The 19529-nt window shown below is 45.7% G+C and overlaps 2 protein-coding genes across 3 annotated transcripts in view; both read right to left on the minus strand.

The window, feature by feature from the left end:
• LOC131190452 (major histocompatibility complex class I-related gene protein-like) overlaps positions 1–19529 on the minus strand; it is a 119064-nt gene that overhangs the window by 42941 nt on the left and 56594 nt on the right. The window lies entirely within an intron of this gene.
• LOC131190869 (major histocompatibility complex class I-related gene protein-like) lies at positions 1078–15804 on the minus strand. Of its 2 annotated transcripts, none has more exons than XM_058168346.1 (7): positions 10552–11140; positions 7600–7830; positions 6840–7115; positions 5758–6045; positions 5015–5086; positions 2950–3101; positions 1078–2200 (listed from the first exon to the last, which is right to left on the minus strand). In XM_058168346.1, the coding sequence occupies exons 1-7, from the start codon at positions 10667–10669 to the stop codon at positions 1874–1876; spliced, it is 1464 nt and encodes a 487-aa protein (XP_058024329.1). In that variant the 5' UTR covers positions 10670–11140; the 3' UTR covers positions 1078–1873. The 2 variants fall into 2 exon arrangements, with proteins under 2 accessions (XP_058024329.1, XP_058024330.1); XM_058168347.1 differs by lacking the exon at positions 10552–11140 and adding an exon at positions 15193–15804 and having other exon boundaries at positions 1079–2200.

Raw genomic sequence — 19529 nt, forward strand, 5'->3', positions numbered from 1 at the left:
TTTTTCAAGTCGCGTTGACGCGTGACCCACTCGTACAGTTGTTTGGTTCAATTTCGCGCCTCTTTTGGATGGGCCAATCCCTGGCCGTTTCGTCAGTCCAGCGCTCTGCTGATTGGCCGGTTTGAATTTTGGGCAGGATGGTTGTGGGGCTCGACAGGCCTGTGCGATGTGCCCTTTCTTTTCACACCGCCGGCAAATTGCATCCTTGAATCTGCAATTTTGTCGTTGGTGTTGGCCTCCACAGCTCACGCACTTGTCCCGGTCGCCTCTCTCTGAACTTCTGGTACGGAAGACCTCTTCTTCTTCCTCGCCCCCGTATTCGGCCTCGACGACTTCGCTGTGAACTGGCGTTGCTTTCGTGCCGGTGTTCAGTGTGTTCAGTTTCTGCAGGGTCTCTGCCGCTTTGGTGGACATCTCATGTGCCCTTGCCTCGTCCAGGGCTAGGGCTAGGGTTAGGTTGCTTTTGGACAGCAACCGCCTCTGTAAACGAATGTCCCGGACCCCACAAATGAGTTGTTCCAGTAGGGAGTCATCCAAATCCCGGTACTCACAGTGGTTCGCGGCTTTCCTCAATGTACACGCTTATCGATTCGCCCTCTCGCTGAACTCTCTGTCTTAGCTCGAAACGCTGAACAAACTTCGACGGCACCGGAGCGTAGTGTGCTTTCAGTGTCGTCTGCAGCGTTTGCCATGGTACCGACTGTACCGGCATTGGTTCCGACAGCGATTCGGCGGTATCGAAAACCTCTGGTCCGCAGTGACTCAGGAAGTAAGCACGCTTCCGATTATCCGAGACTCCCAGTAGTTCGTTTGCTTCGAGGAAACACTCGAAACGAGCCATGTACGACCCCCATTTCTCCTTGGCAGGGTCGAACGGCGCTGGCGGTGTATAGCTGGACATTGCTATGTAACCTCTTCCGATACTGGCTGGGTTTTGCGAATCCGTTACTCCTTCAGCTCTTTTCCTGGTCTCGCTGCCTCAGTATTCCACCTTCGTCGCCAATGTTAAGATTGGGCAATGAAGAGGCAAGAGACCAACAAGTGACAACAGCTCTTTAGTTTATTGTGACCCAGCAAAAGACCAACAGTCAAAACCCCTCTTTAAATACTATTTTGGCTGAGGCATCAGCCAATCAGCAACGTGCTTGTTCCCGCCCAAACTTCCCTCTTAAAGTTCAAATACATAACACTGCCCTTCTGTTTAAGGAAACCATATTGGGGTTGAGAGTGGTTGCCTTCCCCCCCAAAAAAGAGAGTTTGCTTTTAGTGGGGAAAATAAAAGTAACGAAAGGAAATTGCACCTTCCCTGGCTACCGTCAAAGGGTTAATTTGGTCTTGGTGGAATTAGGGCAGGAGATGATCTCGGTTTGACCCTGATCAGGTCCCAAAAAAAAAATGAGGATGAAGCCCCTTATAGTGTTCCCCAGATCCCATTCACATCTCCTGCAAAATTCCACTGAATCCAAGGTTGTGCAGCCTAGGCAGAGAATTGCAGAGAGCCCAGGGAAAGGGATAAGTCCCCAAATACACACACACACACACACACACACACACACACACAGTGTGAAAAATTCAGGCATGGTTCAGAATCCACACCCAAATCCAAGCCAAAGTGCAAGTCCAAAGTCCAAACGGAGGCAACATGAAGCACAGATCCAAAGTCACATGAATAGCAGTCAGGGAGTTACAGTACCTGCATGGCAGGGAAAAGGTGTAGTGGTTTCTAATGCTGCATTGTTGAAATGTTAGACTAGGTAGGCGTGTGCTGGTATAGCGCCTTACGAGGAAAGAGGCTGCCTCCTTGCGAGTAACCTCACTGACCTCCATTGTGCCTCCCTCCATTCAGTCCTATGGTGGAGGAGGTGGTGCCTCCTCATCCTTCCGGATTAGCTGCAGCTGCAATCCTTCTCCATCCTGGGCTTCTGGCTGGGTCTGTGTGTGAATCCTCCAGTTGCAGCTGCGTCTCTCTCTCTCTCCCCCCTTTCCTCTCCAGCCAGGTGCTCATCCGCTTGTTCCTCTGAAGGAACTCCAGCCCTTCGATTCCTGGCTTGGTGGCCTCGGCATCTTCTAGATGTTCCTCTAGGCTCCCCTCTGAAGTCTCCAGGGTTGGCTCTTCCACGTTGTCTGAACTGGCATCTGGAGAAGCCCTCAGAGGTGTTTTCTCTCCTTCCCTTAGCTCTGTCTTCTGCCCACAGCAACCCTGTACGGAAGGAAGCAACCAAAGAAGAGAAAGGTTTGCACTGCCCCTCCATACAAACAGGAAGGAGTCATCCAGTGTTCCCTTCCTCTTGTCTCTCTTATACTGCCAGCTCATCATCACCAAGAAGCCTTTATCCTAGATGGCCTCCCCCTGTTTTTGCAGCTCACCATCTCTTTCTCCCCCTCCCCTTCCTGGACAGAAACCCCCCATTTTCCCAGAGTGCCCCCTTTCCTGCCCCCAGCCCCTTTCCTGTCTCAGTCTCCTTCCTCGGGGCTGGAGGGCCAGAGAAGCTGAGCTTTGACTGATTTTCCCTTGAACATTCATTGATCAGAGGGTCCCCAAGAAGAGGGGCTGAGCTCCAGAGGAGCCTCAGACATCCCACCATCCGTCCGTGGCTGCCTTGGAAAGACTTTCAGGATGAATTTTCCACCCCAACAATCCTGAAGATGCTGGTTCTCAGCAGGGGTGAAATCCAGCAGGTTCCGACAGGTTCTAAAATTTCCAGTAGTGGAAATTTTGAATAGTTTGGAGAACCAGCAAATACCATCTCTGGCTGTCCCCAGAGTGGGGTGGGAATAGAGATTTTGCAGTATCCTTCCCTGCCACACCCACCAAGCCACACCTACCAAGCCACACCACACCCACAGAACCGGTAGTAAAAAAAAATGGATTTCACGACTGGTTCTTAGGTATTCTCCAAGCCCCAAGTTTTGTCTCTTAAGTAGACTTCAGCAACAGTGAGGGCTCACCTCTGGTGTCGTTTTGGATGGGAGCATCGCCGCTGATTGAATCTCGTCTTCAGTGCCATAAGTAGAGGAAGAAGAAATTTTTTCTAAAGGAAGGTCATCAAGGTGAGTTTTCACTGCCTGATGGAGTTTCTTCCTGTAGATCAGCCCGCAGACTGATGGACGGCAAAGAGAGAAGTTTATTTCTCGGGCAGCAGCTCCTGCCTGAGATGGATTTAAGCTGAAGATCCCAAAAGGCCCAGGTGGTAAAACTGGCTGGATTATAACTCAGCATCTTGATTTGCTTATTATGGATGAAAGGCAAAATGGTTGGCTGTAGAGGTGCTGACCATGGGGAAGTGGAAGGGACATTCCTGGGGGTATTAAGAAATAATCGAGTTGAAACTGTCCATGCTCCTATTAGAGTACTGACTTTTACTCAATGATGCTACACCTCTGGGAATTCTGTCATCGGTACAAGACAGATGATGCTCCCCCATGTGTGTTTTGATTTATACTCCAAAACCCCAATCCTGACCTTTCCTGATAGGACCATGGCCACCATCAATTACTTTTAAGCAAGGATGTTAGACTTCTGGGAATTGGTACAAGACAGATGGTATTCCCCATATATTCCAGACATGGTAGTTCTTAATCCAACTCTCACAACATTTGTTTTGATTTCTACTCCAAAACCCCAGTCCCAACCCAGCAAGATCACAGTACCAGCAATCCTGGCTGATCTTGAAAAGCTAAGCAAGGCCTGACTGGCTTAGCACGTCCATCTGAGACTGGCAAGCAAGCAAGACCAATTGCAAGCAAGTCAGAAGGCCCATCCTAGAGGAGAGAAATGGCAAAGCACTTCCGCTTTGTTGCTGAGAAAATGACCTGGATGTATTGAGCCACACCTGGTGAAGCTCAATGGAGAAAACACTTCCTACATCTCACATCTCTTGTTCTGAGCCAAGCAAGCAGAAGCTCCTTCCAACGCTGGACCTTCCCCTCTGTTCTTCTCTGTCCCCCCAGTATGATTGCAAGCAGGGGCAGATAACATGGGTTACCTCCCTCCATTACCCACACCTTCCACCAGAGTTTCCCTGAAGGTCCCTCTAGCCAGGTGAGAAGGCATTGGGATCATCTTCAGGGCAAAAATAGGTTTTTTTCTGGCACGTTGGAGATTTATTTATTATAATAATAATAATATCAGAGTTGGAAGGGACCTTGGAGGCCTTCTAGTCCAATCCCCTACCCAGGCAGGAAACCCTACACCATTACAGACAAATGGCTATCCAACATTTTCTTAAAAATTTCCAGTGTTGGAGCATTTACAACTTCTGCAGGCAAGTTGTTCCACTGATTAATTGTTCTGTCAGGAAATTTCTCCTTAGTTCTAAGTTGCATTTCTCCTTGATTAGTTTCCACCCATTGGTTCTTGTTCTACCCTCAGGTGCTTTGGAGAATAGCTTGACTCCCTCTTCTTTGTGGCAACCCCTGAGATATTGGAACCCTGCTATCATGTCTCCCCTAGTCCTTCTTTTCATTAAACTAGACATACCCAGTTCCTGCAATCGTTCTTCATATGTTTTAGCCTCCAGTCCCCTAATCATCTTTGTTGCTCTTCTCTGCACTCTTTCTAGAATCTCAACATCTTTTTTACATCGTGGCGACCAAAACTGAATGCAGTATTCCAAGTGTGGCCTTACCAAGGCATTATGAAGTGGCACTAACACTTCACGTGATCTTGATTCTATCCCTCTGTTTATGCAGCTCAGAACTGTGTTGGCTTTTTTGGCAGCTGCTGCACCCGGCTGGCTCATATCTAAATGGTTGTCCACTAGGACTCCAAGATCCCTCTCACATTTATTGGGCTTTTCTTTGATTCTTGAGCTCCTGATATTTGCTCCTCTGAAGAAAGTCCAGGGAGGCCAAAGAGGCTCCCTCCCAAACCTCAGCAAGGTTGAACATTTACAGGAAGTGGAGAAATGGCTGCGTAGTTTCTTCTTTCTTTCTAGCTCTCATTCCAAATGACAATTGTGGGCAGGGGCCTTGTGGAGATCCTGGCTGCAAACGCCAGAGATAAAACACTTACGGATCTGGCAGAGAAACGGAGCTCCTAGGATGAAGATAATCACAGCTGCCACACCACCATATAACACTGTATCTAAAGAAAGAGAAACATGGTTCTGATTAGATATTTCCTGATTTCCTTGACATGGAGATGCTGAGCCATGGAAGCCTTTCCCAACCTGAACTGGCCTCCAGGCAGCATCTCCCCCTGAAAGAAGCCTCCCTCCCTTCTGAGGCTGAAGAGGGTAGAATAAATGGCCTTGAAGGGCAGAAGGAAGATCTACAACCAAGGCAACAGTCGGATAAATGGTGGTCCAGCCTGAGCCACGAAATCAGCTTAAGTACATGTGTCCCACAGATCCCTTCTCTGTTTACATAATGATAAATGGAGGAAGGTTGAGGCATGTCCAGACTACAATAGTTGCAGTCGCATAGTTTTGTTAGAAGAGTAGTACCGAAGTAGCTGACATTGCTTTCTGTCTTGCTGGGCTGACAAGGATCCAGCCTCCCCTGCTGAAAGGGGCATTGAATGACTTGGTATAAGCCGTCCCATCAGATAATTCTTCCAGCAAGCAAAACAATCTTTCATATCACATCTCCCATATCTCCTTTGTCTATATATTGTATTGTATCACATTTTCATACCTTGCTCTTAAGTTCCAACTCTCCTGTCAAAAATTACTACCATCACTAAATGCAGGATATTTTCTTGTATGTCACCCATCTCATCAAGAGGTGACATATTGCAAATGCTGAGCCTCTCACCTGTTTTCTCTTCCCATGCCAAGACCAGGGGCTCCTGCAAGCCCTCGTGCTCCAGGTGACACCGAAAACGGTCCCTCTCCTTGGGGTTGATCTCAATGCTGAGCCAGACGTAATAGGTCCCGTCTGAGTTGGGGGCCACATTCCTATGGAGGGTCCCATACTCGCAGACTTTTCTGTTCTTCATCCAAGTGGCCAGGATCTCCTTGGGGTAGAAGCCAAAGGCCTGGCATGTGAGGACCTCCAGGCTGTCATCCACCACCTTGCGAGTCAATTTCCCCACCGGAGGCTCTGCAGAAACAGCAACAACAGCTGAGTTCCCAGGATTTCAAGAGTTTCTGTCAAGGTGATTTAATAAGTGGGAAACCTCATTTGGCCATCCTCTCCCACTCCCTCTCCTCTCCTGAACCTGTGGGACCCTCAAAAATGGGATAATTGAACTCTTTAGATTCATTTGTGAAAGGGACACATCAACTTTGGGGTAATATTCTCATTCGGACCAAAATAATTTTAATGCTTGGGCTTTGGAACTGGATCTCAGCCATGATATCTTGCTGGTTTGGGGTTTGGTTTGGTTTGGTTTTCCTTTTCCTTTCTCCTTCCCCTTCCCCCATCCCTTTCCTCCCCTCCCCTTTCAATTCAATTTCCTTTCCTTTTTTTTGAAGAACTTATTTTGGGGTGGGTGGGGCTTGGATATTATTTTTCCTACTGTGTTTTGATAAATGTCCCTAGTTCATTCTGGTAAATCCCCAATTCTATTTCTGCCTGGCATGTGAAAGGTGGCTTGGCTGTGCAGGGCAGAAAACATGAGAAGGAAACAGAGAGGGGGCCTAGAAAAAAACTGCACAATATGGAGCCCATATTGTGTATAATAAGTATAATTTTAATTGTAATTTTAAATGGGTTTTATGTCGTTTTAGTTGATCTGGCCATTAAATATTTGGTTTTAATTCGTTTTTAAAATTGTTATTTGTATTTGGTGTTTTAATATGGCTGTAAACCGCCCTGAGTCCTTCGGGAGAAGGGCGGTATAGAAATTAAATTATAAATAAATAAAAATAAATAAAATAAATTTGGCCACTCACCTGTCTTCTTCAGAGCCTCCTTCTGGTAGGACATGTTTGTCTGCAGCCACTCAATGCAGATCTTCTCCAGGAAGTCTTTAATTTTCTGGGACCAGCGTGGAGCCTTCTCCCAATCCTCCTTGACCTTCTGTGCCTGGGATTGAGATACCACCCATCTGAGGGTCTCTTTATCAAAGCTGATGATGTCCATCCCATCGTAGCCATAGTGCAAAAATCCTCTTTTGCTCCCATCTTCCTTGAGCTCACAGCCCACAATCACCTGCCAGGTGTGAAGCCCTGAAATACACAAAGAGGGGTGAGAATACTCCAGAGTTCCTCTCCCTAGAGACTCCCCACAAAGGATTGTAGTGTTTTCTCCCCCCTTTCCCATCGGGGGGAGGGGGGAAACGGATCTTGTCTCCCCTCTTTCTTTCAATGGTGGGAGGTCTTTTCTGTGATCTGCGGCTACACTTGGTCCTTTTGATGTGGGGATAGAAGATCATGAAGATCATGTGAGAGGAGACCTTGGGGAGGGGAGGCAGTTTTCTTTCCTTTGCAGGAAAGGATCGCTCATCATAATGCTCCTCACAGGTGGTCAAAGGTAGAAACAATATTTTCCCTTCCTGGGATGGGACTCATCTCAAACCCCCCAAGATCCTAGCCTCCCACTTTCTAGTCTTTGCCTGCTTGCCTCTTTTCCCAATAACCAAAGTGACAAGTTGTGGGAAAGTGAGATTTGTGGGAGAATTCAGGACTTGGAAGCAGTTCTGCCTTTGCTTACCTCCATTCTGGTTGTTGCGTGCTGATAACCACTCCAGGTCACCTCTGAACATCCTCTCAGGTATCTTCACCTTCATCTCCTCCTCCTTCATCCAGGGCACCAGAGGAACTGTCTTCTTGTTGAGGAAGTCATATCGAGCAATGGGAATATCATTCAGGTGGATCACGGAGAGGAACTGGGGCAGCCCCTGGCTGGACTCTGATACCTTCAGGTAGGAATAGTACAAAGAGCCTGAAAGGAGAAGAAGGTGAAGGACAGAATTAGGAGGGTCTGAAGATCCAGCTCCTTCCTCAATGCTGTCATGAAAAGCAGCTCTCAAACAGAAGACCAACCGTCTGCTCTATTTATTTATTTATTAATTTATTTATTAAATTTTTATACCGCCCTTCTCCCGAAGGACTCAGGGCGGTGTACAGCCAAAATAAAACAAGAATGTATACAATTTAAAACAACAATTAAAAAGAGCAAATTTTAAAGGCTGATTATTAAAATTTAAATTAAGAAGTTAAAAAATATTAAAAAACCCAATTAAAATAAAATACATCCCTAATTATGCCAGTCCCGCTTTAATGAATAAATATGTTTTGAGCTCACGACGGAAGGTCCGAAGATCAGGCACTTGACGCAGGCCGGGGGGAAGTTCGTTCCAGAGCATCACTGCCCCCACAGAGAAGGCCCTACTCCTGGGGGCCGCCAGCCGACATTGTTTGGCGGACGGCACCCTGAGGAGACCCTCTCTGTGCGAGCGTACGGGTCGGTGGGAGGCAAAGGGTAACAGCAGGCGGTCTCGTAAGTACCCGGGTCCTAAGCCATGGAGCGCTTTAAAGATAGTTACCAAAATCTTGAAGCGCACCCGAAAGACCACAGGAAGCCAGTGCAAGCTACGGAGCAGCGATGTCACGTGGGAGCCACGAGCGGCTCCGTTACCACTCGCGCAGCGGCATTCTGGCCTAACTCCAGCCTCCGGGTGCACCTCAAGGGCAGCCCCATGTAGAGAGCATTGCAATAATCCAGCCTAGACGTAACCAGAGCGTGAGTGACCGTGCATAAGGCATCCCGATCAAGGAAGGGCGCAACTGGCGAACCAGGCGAACCTGGTAAAGGCCCTCCTGGCGGCGGCCGCCAGGTGTTCATCAAAAGACAGCCGTCCATCCAGGAGGACGCCCAAGTTGCGAACCACCTCCTTTGGGGCCACTAACTGCCCCAACAGTCAGCTGCGGATGCAGCTGACTGTACCGGGATGCCGCATCCACAGCCTCTCCGTCTTGGAGGATTGAGCTTGAGTCTGTTTCTCCCCATCCAGACCCGTACAGCTTCCAGGCACCGGGACAGCACTTGACCGCTTCGTTGGGGTGGTCCGGGGTGGAGAAGTACAGCTGAGTATCATCAGCGTACAGATGATAACTCACCCCGAAACCACTGATGACCTCACCCAGCGGCTTCATATAGATGTTGAACAGGGTAGGCGAGAGAATCGACCCGAGGCACCCCACAAGTGAGGCGCCTCGAGGACGATCTCTGCCCCCGTCAACACCGTCTGCGACCGGTCAGAGAGATAGGAGGAGAACCACCGATACACGGTGCCCCCCACTCCCAATCCCTCCAACCGGCGCAGCAGGATACCATGGTCGATGGTATCGAAAGCCGCTGAGAGATCTAATAGGACCAAGGCAGAGGAGCAACCCCTGTCCCTGGCCCTCCAGAGGTCATCCACCAACGCGACCAAAGCCGTCTCCGTGCTATAACCGGGTCGGAAGCCGGACTGGAACGGGTCCAGATAGACAGTTTCCTCCAGGTGCCGGGGGAGCTGCCATGCAACCACACTCTCTACAACCTTCGCCACAAAGCGAAGGTTGGAGACTGGACGATAATTACCCAAAATAGCTGGGTCCAGGGAAGGCTTCTTGAGGAGAGGTCTCACCACTGCCTCCTTCAAGGCGGCGGGGAAAACCCCTTCCATCAAAGAAGCATTTATAATCCCCTGGAGCCAGCTCTACTTTGGATGATCTCAGTCACCCTGGAAAGTGGCCAAAGGAGACCCTAGCAACTCTTGGTTGACTTTGGAGATGACCACATCAGGTAAGGCAGGGGTGAAATGTAAATTTTTTTACTACCGGTTCTGTGGGCATGGCTTGGGGGGGTAATATGACTGGGTGGGCATGGCCAACTTTTTTGTTTTTACTTTTAAAAGCATTTTTTTACAGCCTCTTCGGTCGAAGAGCTTGTAGAAAAAATGCTTTGAAAGGGTTCTGACAATCCTAGCTGAGCCGTGCGATCATCAGAGTCTGATGATCGCACGGCTCAGCTGGGCATGCGGGGCAGGGAAGGGAGGGGGGCAAGGATTTTTGCTACCAGTTCTCCAAACCTCCCGCTGCCATCGCTACTGGATTGGATGATCCGGTCCGAACCGGGAGCATTTTACCCCTGAGGTGAGAGGACCCTCAGGGCCCTCACAACTGCTTCTGGGCCTGATCCCCATTGGACCCTACATGCCCATGGCCTGAAGGACAGCAGGACAGGAGCTGCTTGGAGTTTCTCCTGAGTATGGAGACGTCCTGCTCCTGGAAGCTCCACCACACCTAGAAGTGGTTATCCTTGGTCACAGTCCTTCAAGGGAGATTTTTCTGATCAGAAGCTGGAAGGGAGGGAGGCTCAGCCTTTGTCCTGGTAAGAGTGGGGAGTTTTCAAAGGAGGAGAACAGAACTCTGAACTTTCTATTTTGACTGTCACTCCTTGCTCAAAAATTCACTCAGAATTGCAAACTTCTAGAAAATGGCATGTTGAATTGTGGGTGTGATTTTTTTTTCTTCTGCCGACAATCAGATGACTTTGCTGCCAAAGCCAGTTCCTTGGCAGCACCTTCCCCGAGTTTTGAACGGGAGCAACTAGGAATAATCCACACTGACCTTTGGATGGCTGTTGTATCTGTCTGGGAAGAGAATCCACACTGACCTTTGGATGGCTGTTGTATCTGTCTGGGAAGAGAATCCGCAGAATTGCAATTCTCAGTAAGAGCAGTCAATGCAGACCGGTTTCCATCTTTTCCTGTCACTGTTTGTAGTTTTAACATCACATGTTGTTGTTGTTTTAATTTACTTTTTCAATTGTTAATAGTCTGGCTGCAGGCTGAGGCCGTCTTACACTCACTTGTTGAATCACAATTGCGAACTTTCATTCTTTTATTTTGGACTTAAAAATACTTTCGCTTGTGCTACAAGGAAGCCAACAGCAGGAGTGTTGTTTTTTCCCCCTTTTGTAGTGATAGTGACTGGATCTGACTTATACTGGATTCTTATTGTAAGAATTTTGTATTTTATTAGTTTTTAAAACCACTCTGATGTTTCATTTTGCTTTTGCACATATCTCTGGTTTTTTACTTCAAAAGATGGGAACTTTCCCTTTTTTCTTCCTCTCTCTCTCTCTATTGTGGGGCCTTTTAACTCAGCTTCTTCTGTTAGAGAACAGTTTCTCTTTGCCCTTGAGAAAGAATTACCGTATTTTTCAGAGTGTAAGATGCACCTTTCCCCCCCCCCAAAAAGGGTGAAAATCTGGTCTCCGAATGTAGCCCCGCCCAGCCTTGCAAACGGAGATTTCAGAGGCTGAAAGAAGCTTCAGAAAAAAAGCCTCCAAACAGAGCTTCAGAAAAAAAAGTCTCTGAAAGACTTTTATCTAAAATAATATGGCAAGCAACAAAAGAAGAATCAGTAAAGGTTCTAACCAAACTATGCTAACAAATCTGGAGAATGACACAATAACCAACAGGTTAGAAGAGGTTAATCTGTATATCAATACCAAAGAAAGAAGATTGAACAGAGTACAGATAGCCCTTCAGGAAAAAAAAGCCTCCAAATTGTTTTGGAGGCTTTCAGAGGCAGAAAAAAAAGTTTTTTTTTTCTGAAACAGAGTTTCAGAAGTTTCAGAGGCAGAAAAAAAAGCAAGGCACAGAGCTCACAACCAACAAACCTGATGGTAAAATTTACCTCTGGGAATAGCTGATTGGGGGTATTCCAGGAGGCCGATCTACCTGCCAATCAGCTTCTTTCTTATTTTCCTCCCCAAAAACTCACCTCCCTCACCTTTTACTATTTGCCGGAAAGTTAACAAGAGAGTTGAAGGCCTGAACGCTACCCAGAGAGGCAACCTTTCCAAACAAGGGCAAAATTTGCTGATCAGGGGGGAGCTGGATGGAAGGGTCTGACCCCTTGCCCAGGCAGGAGAAGAAAACAGGGCTAAAGTCTGAAACGTCTCTTTTCCCATTTACTCTCTGTTCTCGCAGAAATACAGGTTAAGTACTTAGGGGTTTATATTACGTCATCAAATGTGAAATTGTATAAGAATAACTATGAGGTTTTATGGCAAAAAGTTCAGAAGGAGTTGATTGTTTGGAAAAAATTGCAATTATCTTTGCTGGGGAGAATTGCTGCTATTAAAATGAATGTTTTACCTAGATTTTTATTCCTCTTTCAGATGATACCAATAATTAAGAAAGATAAGAATCTTGAGGAATGGCAGAAGGGAATTAACAAATTTATATGGGAAGGTAAAAAAGCTAGGGTTAAAATGAAAATAATTCAAGATTCTCGGGAAAGGGGAGGTTTAAAAATGCCTAATTTTAAATTATATTATGAAGCAGCTGCTCTCTCTGCAATAAGTGATTGGTTTAATTTAACAGAGGACAGAATTTTGAATATAGAAGGTTATGATTTGTTATATGGATGGCATGCATATTTAATTTATGACAAAAAAGTGGATAAGGCCTTTAAAAATCATGTGCTAAGAAATGCCCTTCATGTGTTTGGAAAAATACTCTTATAAACTAAATTATAAGGTTCCTATATGGGCATGTCCTAGACATACAGTAGAAAATATAAACATAGAACAGAAGCAGGAAATGATTACATATAAAGATCTTTTGTATACTGAAAGAGGTAATTTGCAGTTAAAATCTCTGCAAGTATTAAGAGAGGAAGGGAAAAATTATACTTGGTTTCAATATGAGCAATTACGTGCTAGATGGAAGGGAGATCAGAAAATTGGTATAGAGCAGAACGAGGGAAATTTGGTAAAGCAAATTAGAAATCAGTCTCAGGAGCATATAAAGAGATTGTATAATGTGTTACTTGAAATAGATTCTGAAAGGGACTTGGTAAAGGACTGTATGATAAAGTGGGCACAAAATTTTCAGGAGCCAATATTATTGGAAACGTGGGAAAGAATTTGGGTTAGAAATGTTAAATTCACGAGGCACAGAATCTGAGGAAAATTTTATAAAATGTTTTATAGATGGCATCTAGATCCTAAAAATTATCGTGTATGTATCCAGAAATGCAAGCAAAATGTTGGAGATGTAATTGTGATGACGCTACATATTTTCACATTTGGTGGACTTGTAAGGACATAAAGGCCTTTTGGATAAAAATTTGGTGGATTTTACAAAATGTTCTGAAAAGAAGATAAAGTTCCTGCCGCAATTTTTCTTGTTGGGAATTATTACGGATTGTACAGTAATTGAGACTAAATTGATTTTAAATCTAATAACTGCAGCAAGATTACTAATAGGACAATATTGGAAGAAAAAGAAGTACCAACAATACAAGAATGGATATTGAAAGTTGCCAATTTGGCTGAGATGGCGAAGATATCAGCCTTTTGAAAGACAATACAAGAAAGATACTTAAAGGAATGGAAAAATGGATTGACTATATTCAACGTAGATATCAGACTAAGAGTTATCAGACTGTTTTGAATGATTATGATGTATTATGTTTGATTGCTTTGGGGAAGTTAGGAATTGATGATTGTAGGGTATAATTAAGTTGGGACGAAAATTTTTAGCATATGTTTGTTTTACTTTTAACTATACCTTGTGCTTGTTCCGGGAAGTCGGGGAGGTTGCGAAGGGAGGGAGGAGGGGGAAAGGGGGGGAAAAAATTTTGTAAAACTTTTTGAATAAAAAAAAAAAAATTTCATAAGTCCATTTCTCAAATTACAGTCCATCTTCTCGAACTCAAATTTTCATCACTTATATATTTCTTCAGTTGCCATAACATTTAATGTCCGTTCTTCTTAGAGTCCATTTTAAAAATTAGTCCATCTTCTAAAATTCAATTTTTTTTCACCCACTTGTATATTCCTTCAAATTTCATAAGTCCATTTCTTAAATTACAATCCAGCTTCTCAAATTCAAATTTTCATCACTTATATATTTCTTCAATTGTCATAACATTTAATATCCAATCTTCCAATACTACTCAATTAAAACAAATAATCATTTAAACTACATCCACAATATAACAGTAAACAGTTAAAATCATTACATCCACATTATCTAAATTCATAAATTTCACTTTCCATCCGTCACAATTAAATAATATCATCCCATAGATTTATACCATACAAATAGCAAATAATAAAAATCCTATAATTTATATCCTGAATAAATCAATTCCAAAAATTAACCATAATCATCATATTCACATCTTAAACATTCCTCCCCTCTCCCATTCTATTTTCCATCATTTCCAAACCAATTAACTTAGCATCTAACAACAAAGGATTCCCACTCTTTAAAACATTAATATAAAAATGTCTCGCTTTAATAACTGAATTAAGAAAATACTTTCTGCCTCTAAAATTCACTGACAAACCCATTGGAACTTCCCATCTAAAATATATCTGATGTTTCTTAAACTCATCCACTAAAAAAGCAAATTCTCTTCTCTTTCTTAACATTTTAGGAGGAATTTCCTTCATTATTTTTATATCTTGTCCCAATATTTGAAATCTATTTTTATAAAAGGCTTGCAAAATTTCATACCTAACCTTTTTAGTTGTAAAATAAATAACCACATCCCTCGGTACTCTATTTTGTCTTGCCCACCAAGAATTAACACAATAAATTCTTTCAATATTAATCTCAAAATCTTCCGGCTCCACACCCTTTATCTGAGCAAAGGCTTGCGTAAAAATCTCTTTTAAATTTTCCTTCCTATTTTGCTTCAAACCTCTCACCCTTATAGCATATTCCATTAATCTATATTGTAATATTACTCTTTCTTCATCTGCCCTATCTACCTTTGCCTGTATACCGGCGCCTGGAGACTCAGTGGGCTGAGATGGTCAGCCAGTTCCAGGCCATGATGCAGTCCTACCAGAACGAGGCCCTCCAGCTCTTTGCCACCAGCAGCGCTTCCCTCCAGCCTTCGCCTAAAGCCCCACACCAGGAGGCTGAAGCAGACCCCAAGTCGGAATTTCCGCCCCCCTGCAACCCACACAAAAAGACCTCGAAGGGGGAGACTCTCTGCAGTAACGCAAACATTCACTGCATTTGTCCAGCCCAGGGGGTGTAATTTGAGGATCCCTGATTTAGTGCAATATAAAAAATGCAAATAATTTTTCTGAGGACCACCAAATTTTTCTCATGGACCAGCAATGATCCACAGAGCACCAGTTGGTGACCACTGTTCTGGGAAATGAATTTGGGACTGAGGGGGTCTGGGGGGAAAGAAAGACCGAATCCAGGACATGCGCCCCTCCCTTTCTGTTTCCTCCTCCCCCACCCCCACCCCGTGGCAAATCCTTCCAGAAACTCACCGCAAAAGTCCCCCGGCACTAAGAACCCCAGCACCCCTCCCAAGAGTAAAAGGAGCCCCCGGTGCAGCGGCATCGCCCTCCAACCACGCGCCCCCCGGGGGGTCGCTTAGGCTCTGCCCCGGTTCGGCTCCCGTCCGGATCCGCAAATAAATCCAACTCTGCTAAAAAAAATTCTCCGCCCTGTTTGGGTCCGCGAAGAAGAGAGAAAACAGCGCTGGTCCCTCGGTGTCTTCCGAGGGTCCTGGAAGGAGGGAGGGGTCCTTGGGAGACAACCGGGCAACGTTAGAGCTCAAACGTCCTGGCTACCCCGGTTATGTGAACGCAGCCACTGCTATATCTTCCTCGCTAATTCTTCTTGCGACGCTCTCCGATCGATTCATCCCTTCGCCCCAAAGAGCTTTGGGGGACCTTCGGGCAGAAGGCGGCGGTCGAGGATCTGAAAGGGTTGGCCGGGTATTTGGACAGGGTCGCGCTCTTCTCCTCTCCTGCTTCTCACCCGCCCCAGCAAGAAGGATCCGATCGCCGGGCTCAGGAGCAAGCCTGGCTGCGGGCGCCAACAGGGCATTTTATACCTGTAACTTCGCTCCGCCAATCACAGCGCCTCTCTCCACCCTCGCCCCCCTATCCCCGCGCCCTCCGAGCTCGGCTGAAGTTCTCCCCGTCCCCCCGTCTAAAGTCTATCTGTTGCAATGTCCTTCCTGATAAACAAAGAGTCCTGTGGGGTTGGAGCCAAGGGGGAATTCCGAGAGTCAGAGAGAAAGAAAAGGTGTGTCTCTGTGTTTGTAATACTTTGCACAGGTACGCACAGCAAATCGGGCAGGTTTCGTCATGCTAACTTGTTGCTTAGCAGACTGGCGTGAGACTCGAAAAAGGGACACTGGAAAACGATGCGCGGCGGCTGGGAAATTCGGGGTGTTTAAAGAAAGCCTGTCCCCCCTCCCCGTCTCTCCGGGAAGTATGCACGGGAAAGCGCAGGTGGGCCAGCCGCCGTGGCTGAAAGGAAAGGTAACGTGAGACCAGGGCTAGCTGGCCCTTGGAAGGAGGCCGCGGGAGGCTGGTTCTGAGGCAGGGAGGAGGGATTTCTTCCCGCGTGTAAGTTCCCCACAACTCCAACCTCCCGCCCACCTCTCCCTCCTGCCCAGCGAGGGCGGGTTCCCGACCGCTCTGCCCGCATCCCACTCCCAGCCTTCATCTCCCCCTGGTAATTTCCAAAGCAAGGAGGGAGGAGGCAGTGGTGAAATTCAAATTTACTACCTTCTGGGGGCGTGGCTTGGTGGGCGTGGCAGGGGAAGGATACTGCAAAATCCCCATTCCCACCCCGCTCCTGGGGGAAGGATATTGCAAAATCCCCATTCCCTCCCCATTCCCACCCCACTCTGGGGCGCGCCAGAGGTGGCATTTGCCCGTTTTCCGAACTGCTCAAAATTTCAGAACCTGCTGGATTTCACCCCTGGGAAGAGGCTACTGCCTCCACTTATTTTATTGATTATCTTCATTTTTGCGACCCTGAAGGAGGGACCCTGAAGGGTATGGAAGGTTTGGCTCTTCAGCAGTAGACTTTTCCAGATGGAGTCAGTGCAGTGCAGGGAGTGGGGGGAAATGAAGGAACAGCAGCCCAGCATCCGTGGAGAAAGGACCTCAGAAATCACTGCCTTGTCTCCTCTGGGGGAATTTTGTCTTTTTGGGGGTGTCATTTCTTGCCTGTGTGACGTTTGTGCAGTTGCTGTGGGAGCCCTCTGAAGCCTCTGTACTGCACAAAGTGCCACGTGTGGCACACAGAAAAAAATGGAGGAAATGTGCACTCCTGTTTGTTTTTATTTATTTATTTATTTTGTCACAACAATATATGTAACTATCATACAGAAAGGTTATATAGTATATAAAGGTATAAGCATATATATATATATATATATGAAGAAGAAAAGAAAATATATATATGAAGAAGAAATGAAAAACAATAGGACAATAGGACAGGAACGATAGGCACGTTTGTGCGCTTATGCACGCCCCTTATGGTCCGCTTAGGAATGGGGTGAGGTCAATAGTAGAAAGTTTTTGGTTAAAGCTTTTAGGATTATGAGAAGAGACCACAGAGTCAGGTAAAGTATTCCAAGCACTGATGATTCTGTTACAGAAGTCATATTTTCTGCAATCTAGATTAAAGCGGTTGACATTAAGTTTAAATCTATTGGTTGCTCTTGTATTATTGCAATTAAAGCTGAGGTAGTCTTTGACAGGAAGGACATTACAATAGATGATTCTTTTTTTTTTTTATAAAAAGTTTTATTTTTACAATCATATCAAATAATTCATCCAATGTACAGTTATATACAATTAGTCGGGCTTGCCCAGTCACCCCCCCCCCTTTTTAACACTCTTCCCTCTTCTACCTTCTTCTACTTTCCAGACCTTCCTCTCCTTCTCTTATCTACATCCTCTCGTCCCTCCACCCTACACCTTCCTTCTCCCTCTTCTACCCCTCTTCCTTCCTCTTCTCCTCTTTCCTACCTCCTACTCTCTCTTTTCTCCCTCCCCACCGTTCTAAAATGGTAACTGGGCAGACCCGACCCTGCATTAATTATATTTATACATCTTCAATAATCCCTGTACATTAACCATCACTCCATCTCTACCAAACCTCCCCCAATTCCCCTCAATAGATGATTCTATGAGTTAAACTTAGGTCTTGTCGAAGGCGACGGAGTTCCAAGTTTTCCAAGCCCAGGATTTCAAGTCTAGTGGGATAAGGTATTTTGTTGGGCGGGTTTCCAAATGGCTGGTAGGCGGGAGGTGTCATCTCGTTTGTTCATGCTGTGTGGGCGTTTTTCTATCTCAATGGCTTCTCTGATTATTCTGTTGTTAAAGTGTTCAGTTTTGGCAATAGTTCTGGTCTTTTTAAAGTCAATATCATGTCCTGTGACTTTAAAGTGTTGGACCAGGGAAGAAGTTGGTTCCTCTTTTGGCGATAGTTCTGGTCTTTTTAAAGTCAATATCATGTCCTGTGACTTTAAAGTGTTGGACCAGGGAAGAAGTTGGTTCCTCTTTTTGGCGATAGTTCTGGTCTTTTTAAAGTCAATATCATGTCCTGTGACTTTAAAGTGTTGGACCAGGGAAGAAGTTGGTTCCTCTCGCAGCTGTTTCTTCCTTTTAACTGCTAATGGGGGTTTGAACTGATTGGGTGGGAGCTTGGCTGTGCTCTGATTGGATGGGGGTTTTTTTGTGCTCTGATTGGCTGGGGGTGTGTCCTGTGTTGGTGGGGCTTGGTTGTGCTCAGTTTAGTCTGTGTTGCAGGGGGATTTGAGCTGGTGAGCTGCATAGCTGTTGTTTGGCTATATACAAACACCCGTGAAAACCTCAGAAAACATATATATATATATATATATATGTTTTCTGAAGTTTTCGCGGGTGTTTGTATGTAGGTCTTTGGTTATTCGGGTTTTCTCCCGCGTAAAATTGGAAGTGTCTTGGCGACGTTTCGACGAAATCTCATTCGTCATCTTCAGGCTTCAGCTTCGTGCTTCTGGGAGCAATGTGTGATTGCAGCTGTTTCTTCCTTTTTAACTACTAGTGGGGGTTTGAACTGATTGGGTGGGAGCTTGGCTGTGCTCTGATTGGATGGGTTTTTTTTTATTTTTTGTGTGCACTGATTGGCTGGGGGGGTGTCCTGTTTGGGTGGGGGCTTGGTTGTGCTCAGATTAGTCTGAGCTGCAGGGGGATTTGAGCTGGTGAGCTGCATTGCTGTTGTTTGGCTTCGTGTTTGTGGTCGTGCTACATCTTCATAGTGGGTGTCTGTCTGCTGTATATACATATGTATATGTATATATATATACATATACATATATATATATATATGTCTGTCTGCTGTATATACGTATGGATTGGAGGGGTTTGAAATGGCTAATGTTGCAGCTGCGGTCTGGCTTCTGGTCCTTGGTCGTGCTTCCTGATCAGTGTGGGTTTGGGTCTGCTTTCTGGGTGGATGTGTGGTAGTGACATCCTGGGTGGACCTCGTGAGTGTGTGTCTGGTGTCATTCCTCGTGTTAGGGACTCGTTTGTCAATAAGGGCGGGTTTCCAAATGGCTGGTAGGCGGGAGGTATCATCTCGTTCGTTCATGCTGTGTGGGCGTTTTTCTATCTCGATGGCTTCTCTGATTATTCTGACGAACAACACCTAAAAACCGAACTACACACTCTCACAAACATACTAACATCCAATGGATTCCAGAGAAATAAGATTACCAAACTAATCCAAAAAGAACCCCCCACTAAAACCCAAGACAGAGAACAAGAAAACGGCACAGCCCTCCTCCCATATATAAAAGGCACCACAGAGAGAA

This window comes from Ahaetulla prasina, chromosome 2 (genome assembly GCF_028640845.1).
Source record: "Ahaetulla prasina isolate Xishuangbanna chromosome 2, ASM2864084v1, whole genome shotgun sequence".
Lineage (NCBI taxonomy): Eukaryota > Metazoa > Chordata > Lepidosauria > Squamata > Colubridae > Ahaetulla > Ahaetulla prasina.